General features: G+C 41.1%; 1 protein-coding gene across 3 annotated transcripts in view; it reads right to left on the bottom strand.

Moving 5' to 3' along the window:
• Positions 1-2,600: 2,600 nt before the first annotated feature.
• DHX35 (DEAH-box helicase 35) overlaps positions 2,601-8,042 on the bottom strand; it is a 63,975-nt gene continuing 58,533 nt past the window's right edge. For all 3 annotated transcript variants that reach the window (XM_019509783.1, XM_019509784.1, XM_019509785.1), the window contains one exon: positions 2,601-4,346. In XM_019509783.1, the coding sequence (XP_019365328.1) occupies positions 4,302-4,346 (45 nt within the window). In that variant the 3' untranslated portion in view covers positions 2,601-4,301. The remainder of the gene's footprint in view (positions 4,347-8,042) is intronic.

Genomic DNA, 8,042 nt, shown 5'->3' with positions numbered 1-8,042 from the left:
CTGCTCCCATCCCCACCCTGTGCACAGATCTGGGGGGACATGCCCCCATCTTCCCTGGGAGCGTGCGCAGTGGCAGGGAGGTACCCTACTCTCCTGTCCCCCAGACGAGACACCTGCGGCCCTGTCCCATTCCCCACCAGGGCCCTGCAGTCATGCATTCCAGCCCCTGGGCCCCAAGCCCCACCCGGCTGGGCAACAGCCTCCGCCTGGCCCAACTCGCTCCCTTTCTCCATACAGGAGTCTCAATCCCCCCTGCCAGACTTACCTGCCGGAGCTGCTTTCCAGGCTGCCTGGTGGCCATAAGCACATACATGGTGGCCCCTGCCCGACTGCCCTCCACCTGCTTTGCAAAAGTGGAAAAATCCACATATTTCTCCATTAAAATAAGAAATCCACATTTTTCTTGGGTAAAAGGGAAAATCCGTGGTTTTATTCCTGTTTTTCCATGGGAAATAGAAAACCCGAATCCCTGGTGATGTTATATCTGGTGCACTGCAGAGCAGGAAGCAAAGCAGGGTGTTTCTATCTCCGGCAAAAAAATCAGCTTCCTTGCTTAGTACATGCATCCCAATAGTGTGGAGGGTGGGGAGGTGCATGATTTTTTTGGTGAGAAAATAGTTTTTGAAACAATTGCTTAACACCTTTGCGTTTTTTCAGGTCTGGCTCCCATCAAGTAAAGTTGCAGGTGAGAAAAGGGGCTTCTCACACTGTTAGTCTCTTTGTGGGCCTCTTACCACTTGATGCCACAAGAAATGACATTAATTTTCTGCACTGGCCCACTGAACACAGGAGAGGAGATTCTAGCCTCAGGGGTCTGGAGTTTCATTAGTCAACAGGCACTCAAAGTTTACAGATACTAACACTACACTGCTCTTTAGCTTAAGAATACGATGTAACCTGACAGACAGATTAGGTTAAGTATGCAATTGCTGTGAGCATGTCTCTACAAGCAGCCAAGCACAAGGATCAAGAGTTGAACTAAGCCAAAGTACAGTATCTGTAAGCAAAAGAAACACTCTAGCACAGGGCCAGGCAATTATTTTGGGTAGAGGGTCACTTACTGAGTTTTGGCAAGCCATCGAAGGCTATATGACAGGCAGCCAGGGGCAGATAAATATAAATTTTCTAAATTTTTTAGGGGCCCCGCAGGCCAGACAGAATGGCCCAGCAGGCCGCATCCAGCCCGCAGGCTGCATTTTGCCCACCCCTGCTCTAGCATGTTTTTTTTAGATGCAAGACGACTGACAAACTTGCAATGATCTAGTCAAAGTACAGGATGTGTGTTTGACAAGCGCTGAGCTAGAGAACCAATAACAAGTGCATCACCTTAAGTTAATGTGCCTGAGTTTCTTCTATGTTACTACAGGCCTCTTCAGAGCTGCCTGAAAAATGGGTCTCAGCTATGACTGTTTCTCCATCAATTTACCACAGCCCCCATTTGTCCCTAGGAAGAGATTAGCATTTCAATCACTACCCTCTATTGAATTTCTATTCCAATTAGCTTCATAGTATTTCTACCATTGACAATTACAGCAGTCTATCAATGCAAGGCCTTGTGCAGAAATACTAAGAGTACCTTCTTATGGACTTCTTCAGAAATGCATCTTCTATTGCTTAACCTCAATTTCAATAGGTAACAGATCCATATATTTACTGTTGGTGTTACAATATGCTTAATTTTTACTGCAAACTTCTTTTGTAAGAGAGCTTTAGTGATACAAGAGTATAATATTTCAGTATCTCCACTCTGGACAGATGCTCTTAAATTTTTTTCCAGTAAATCCTTCTATGAAGATCTGGTAACATCCTCACATCTCTGCAACCCTCTATGCTAGTAAAGCACCAGTGATGCTCATGCTAAAGTTAGGCTGTCTTTTGTGAAGCCTGAGTCAAACTAGTGATTAAAACTAAACTTATTTGAAACATAGCACTATGAATCAAGCACAAAGCCTTAGGCCCAAATTTTACAAAGTAAAGGGATTGTAGGAGTAGTGATTACAGAAAGTTTTGTATATTCAGTTTCAAACACCTAAGCAACATTAATAAAATTCAGATCAAAGGGTGTACTCTGTGTTTTTCCATTAAGCTCTCTCATGTTGGGAACCAGAAAAAGGAGAGGCATCCAAGCACCACCAATTACTGGCCCAGGACTTCAGGATCAAGTGCATCTATTCTAACTGGCCATGCCTCTGGTTTTGTGTCATTGTAGTAATTTAAAACTCACTGCTGTGCTAGAAAGTCTGGGTTTTCTTATGCAGACCTATTTCACTTGCTCAGTTAAAGATGGAAATAGTTACAGATTCCAACACAGCTTTCAAATCTCTGTGCTCCTAATTTAACAGGAATCTTTACTAGTTTACTGGGCAAGGGAAAGAAGAGAATCAACTATTTTGAAACACAGTGAAATATACATCAGGTAGGAGTCTCAACCTTTCATTTCTGGACAGCAAAATCCAGGTGGAGTGGGTGTTCTCAGAAACGCCAGATTAATGGGATGTTCATTCCATGTCTGCATCACAATACAGAGCAGCACAGTGCAACCATAACTAATGGTCATCAGTGGCTGATCAAATGGGCTAAAGGGATAAGTTCTCAAAATGTCTTGATTCAATGGTTTTATTTTTCTAAAGAATGTTTCCAGAGGACAAAGCAACATGGAAAATTTACAAGTCTTTGTATTCAGCGCTCTCTACCCCTTCAAAGAAAAAAAAACAGCAAAGTGGATCTTTTTTATTTAGTGCCAACAATGTTCTTGACAATGAATAGTAAACAAAGACAATACCTGCCCCACAGAGCTTACATTCTAAGAAAGAGAGAAAAGATGGACTGGCATGGGGAAATCCAGTGCGTCATGCTGCTGGCACCATATATTGAGGCTAACATCTCTTTGTTGTGCTGGCAATCAGTACATAGCCATTGCATAGACCACATATTTCATATGACAGAACAAGCTTTCTCTGCAGGTTTGTGGGAGGTAGAATGCAAAGAACGTCCTCAAAATGACTTATAAGGCAGCCCTGGGGTGAGGAAAACATTTATTCTATGTAAAAAGATTTGCTTATTTACATACTTTAAAAAAAATGGAAATAAAATTATTGGTAACGTGTTAAGCCCAGGAGGCTCAGCCACCAAACCAATCTCCTTACAAAAATAAAACTTTAAAACAACATGTTTCAGAAATAAATATAAAAAGGTAAGAAAAATAAATACAAGTATCCAAGCTATTATGGCTTAAACACAAAGGAGTAGAGTTCTTTATGGATAGGTGATCTTGGGGTCCCTGCTAAACCAGCAGCTGCCACAAACTCCCTGTCTCCCATTTTGATAAGAGAAGGGTTCCAATAGCAATGAGCAAGTTTTCTTTCAATAAAAAGTATTTTTTGTAATGTTCCTGATTTAAGGAAGTCCAGAGCATTTTCATCTTTGCTGAATCTTGCCAAAAGCAGTATTCCCATGAGATTTCCCTTGCTGAAATCTTGTGTGCAAGAGGTTTGCACCTTCTCTCTTATTCAGAAAATAAAGTGAAGCCTCACCTGTGATCTTGCATGAACCCCATCTGACAACATGTGCATACACCCCAGGAGACTGATCAAAAAACACAGCCCCTTCTTAAAAAGCTGAGTGACAAGAAGCCCAAAGATTTCCCCACTGCTGAGTAGTGCTTTTCATGTATGGAAACCACACATTTTAAACACAGAGCTATCTACAAAACAACTTTACGTGATGGGGAACAAAGGGAAAGCTCAACTGGCTCAAAGAAGGATTCTACTGCTTCAGAGCAACAACGCAGCAGTCAGACTCAGTCAAACACAGTGTCAAGGTTTCCAGGGCAGGCCATTGTGTTTCAAGGGCCAGCTCACTGCTGTCAGGAATATGGCCAGCAGTATTCACAGTGCTCTAAGTAAAAGGAGATGGGGTTCTCTGAGCCCTGCTCCCCACTCTCCTGGGCTGCTGAACCACTCCAAGGATACAATTTCCTACCCGGAGGTTTTAGTTCTTTGTGGTCCTGTGTATCCCCTTAATATTTTGATCATTTGTCTACCTATTAAAAGGAGCAACATACCCAGGTTAACAAGAGTGGTCAATTAGGCCAAGGAATAAAATGTCTGCAATGCAAGCTCTACTTAGGTTTACAAGGTATTGGTCATGCATAAACCCCTATAGGATCCTAGCAGGCATTTAAACATTTAGTTGATGTAAGGTCAAGTTGCTAATGAACTGACTGCTGAATGGACTGTAGCCAGCTTGAATCAGTGGTAGGTTCTGCATCTGATGTCATAAGGCTCAATAGCCATTTCAAATCAATGGTCATCCACTTTAACTCTTTTTGCCCTCAAGGAAAGGTGCTGTGAAGATAAAAAAAAAAAAAAAAAAGAAAAAAAGTTTAATATATACAGTCCATTGAATCTTCAAGCCCAAGCTGAGTTAGATTCATACCAGCATCAAAATAATTCCATAGACTAAAAATTAGGATTTCTTTTTTTAAATGCATCACATAAATCTCAAAGCTCCTTCAGAAATAAATCTAGAAACTTCACATGCCAAACTTCTCCCAAGGTCCCACAATTTTGTCAGTACATGTATTAGCAAAATTTGCAACTGGAAGCAAACTCTGAATTTATACATATACTACTTTTGTATGCATACAAGAAAATATAATCTTATGTTCCTAACTTCAGCAGGTCAGCAGGTGCAATTGGTAGATGCATACATGCAAACTAGAAAATTTAGCAATTTACATTTATTACAACTGCAGCTGCAGCTCTGTTGGTCCTTTGCATACTTCATCCATAAATAAAATAGGGAAAAAATTCCACGGAGAAACTGCAAAGGAAAGGAAGGACCAAGAGCTAAAGTGCAGGCAACTGCTCATACATGTGACCAAACCATACAGGGGAGAAAAAAAACTTTTGAGAATGTAAGTAGCTCCCTGCTCAGGAAAGTTTTGTTTTTTAAATTTGTTTTAAGCGTCAGGGGTCCAATGCTCCTAGAACTACTTGCTGCTGCATACAGATTTCAGTGACGTATGCTTTCTATAATCAGTATCTTGACCCAACCTGTTTCAACACAGGACAACAAATATTTTGCTTTATTTTTATTGTTTACTTGCTGTATTCAAACAGGAGTGCTTTCGCTAACATCCATGCACATAATTTTATGGTGTATCTAATGTAGAACAGGTTCTGGCACCTTTAGGCCACATAAGAGAAATCAGCAGAGCTCTTTATAAAGTGTTAATAATCCATTATTTGTGTGTTTCAGAAGCATACAGGATGTTTCAGCAAAATGTACCTATTTAGATCTTGTTATCTGTATCTCCCTGGACTCACCTATTACTAGTCTTGAGAGAAAAGATCTGTATTCCTTAAACTCAGAAAAGTTTGACTTATTCTTAAACATCCCTAGTCAATTCTAATGTATACACTTACAAAAGCCTGTTTCACAGAGGAGTACTGCAGCTCATAATCAACTGCCTATATGTGGATTAGATGGCTGCAAAGCAAATAGCTCCTACAGCCACACTGGGGTGGTAACAGTGTCAATACAGATAATGTCTACTTCCTAATCTGAAGAGAAACATACAGACATACCTGAAATGGCTTTAACTTAATTTGTCCAGGAACTAGCAGAATTGAAGGCATATTAGTACAGAGAATAGCACTGAGCACCCATGAATATGTATGTTCAGCAGCTTCAGCAAGTGCCACCATGGATACCCATGACGATCACTTCTTAACATACAGGCATCTTTGTGAATTTGTATCATCATTATATGGCCAGTATGTTTCTGATCTTACAGAGAATGGGATTACCAGAAGGCAATACCTTGAACAGCATTAGTAATAATACCTAGCATATTCAAAAACCCTGAAGGAATGTGTCTTAGTTTATTCTCTCCACTCGCCACCACCCTTCTCCTTCCACTGTTTCCGCTCTGCAGTTCTTTCTGCTATACAGAATGGAGAGAGGACCACAAGAAGGTTTTCATTCTTTCCCCACCCCATGTCTTGCCTCCTATTCTTAATGACCTCTCTTCCTTTTCTATTCACCCTGTAGCAATTATACACAGGACTTCAAGATTTAATGAAAGATCCTACAATATGATGAAGTAGCTTATTCTTATTTATACAAAATTTTACAGTTTAGCTGATCACCATCAAAAAAAAGGAACATTTAAACATGGAACAGCCCCTCTGGATGAACCACTGAATACAAGATTGCCAAACACGTTTAAAACAAAACCCTGTCCCAATCTTTGGGAGGCTGGATTACAAGATGCTGTAACATCACATGTAATAATACACAAGAATGTTTGAGTCACAAGGATGTTTGATTCCAGAGGCAGTGTTGATACAACTGCAGTGTTGCCTCATTTCCTCTTTACGCCATCCTTGAGGCACATAGAAACAAAAGGGTTCCAGGTTCTGCCCTGTAGTGTTATTACTACCTTAAGTCAAGGGCATGATGCAGTCCAGGGCAGAGAAACTTCAGTTACCTGAAGAACACATTTACTGCATGAAAAATATCTGGATGCAATTACATAATTCAACTTGGATACCATTTTAAAAATCTCTTAAACACATTTCATGAAAAAGGCACCCATACTATTGTTCTTTTCTCCTTGTATAGCTGTGTCTTGCCATCAAATAAATTCAGAGCATTTCCATATTACTAGGGTCTCACAGGCATGGCAAATCTCTCTTTTTAAAGGGATAAACATCTCTAGAAAGTCTATGAATGTCACCCAGGAAAGTAAAGACTTGGTTTTCAAAAGGTCAAGAGCACAAATATGCATACAAAAGTGGATTCCCTCATTCCCATCAGATACATATGGTCATCAGACTATTCATTTGGCACATCTATATGCAATTGTATTTGCTCAGGTAAATTAAACATATAAAGGCATGTTTTTCACTTTCTCTTCGGAAAAATGATACCTACATTTCTGTTAGTTATCCTGCCACTGAACAAAAAAACATTTTTCTGACCTGTGAAAGATTTCAGAAGTTTCCCTATTCTGCAGCAAGACAAAAATCAAGATCCTTCTAATTTTTTTTTTTTTTTGCACATACGCACAACAAAGACACCAACCTAGAACAGGTAAGAGCCCAGTGGATAGGGCACTCACACGAGCTGTGGGAACCTGAGGCTTGAGTCCCTGATTTAACTAATTCAGACATAAGTCTCCTATTTGGATCTCTCACATTCTTGGCAAGTGCCATGTCAGACTTGCTAGCTTTTGCGGAGAACTTCCCTCTGTTTGTGACCATAAATACCATTTTGGAAGTGAGAAGCCTTACTGATTGACAGTATCCTCTGCATTCCCAGGTTTTATGGATATCTCATGATGAGGAGAAAGAGGTTGCTTAGCACTACTACATACTTTACTACCTCTCAGATTCCATTAAGGTCAGCACTCAGTAATTACTCTTCTTCCTTGTAGGATCTCACATGTAGTATCCATTTGTTCAACACCATTGCTCAGTGTTTACATTTGGTGTGCAGACTTGTGATATAACTAGCAACGGTGTCACTGACACATTGTCTGTATTCTACAGCCAGTCTGCTTTTACAGTAGCCAGCGAATAGAGGATCCAGAGGATCGACAGTTGCCAAGAATAAGAATAGAAGTAAGTAGATGAAAACAAACTGGCTCAAGTTCAGCCTAAAAAGGACAGCTGTAGTAAAGGTTGAGCTAAGGAGAATAGTCGGGGGCTAAGGAGAATAGTCGGGGAAGCACTGAGGTCCCGGAGGGGAGGGGAGGCAGGTGTCCAAGAAGAGTGGTTGCTCCTTAAGGAGACAATCCTCCAAGCCCAAAGGGAGGTAATCCCTACACAGATCAAAGGAAGCAGGAGGGCACATAAGCCCCCATGGCTCACCAAAAGCATCCGGGAATGTCTCCTAGCTAAAAGGGAGGCATACACCCAATTGAAGGGAGGGGCGATCACCAGGGAGAACTATACTGCGGTTGCTCGGGGATGCAGGGGGGCGGTCAGGAAGTCCAAGGCAGAGGTGGAACTGGGACTAGCTTCCCGGATCAA

This window comes from Gavialis gangeticus, unplaced genomic scaffold, assembly GCF_001723915.1.
Source record: "Gavialis gangeticus isolate Ggan-Ray unplaced genomic scaffold, GavGan_comp1, whole genome shotgun sequence".
Classification (NCBI taxonomy): Eukaryota; Metazoa; Chordata; order Crocodylia; family Gavialidae; genus Gavialis; species Gavialis gangeticus.
Note: the sequence above shows the minus strand (reverse complement) of the source record. Positions and strands in the feature narration are given on the sequence as shown.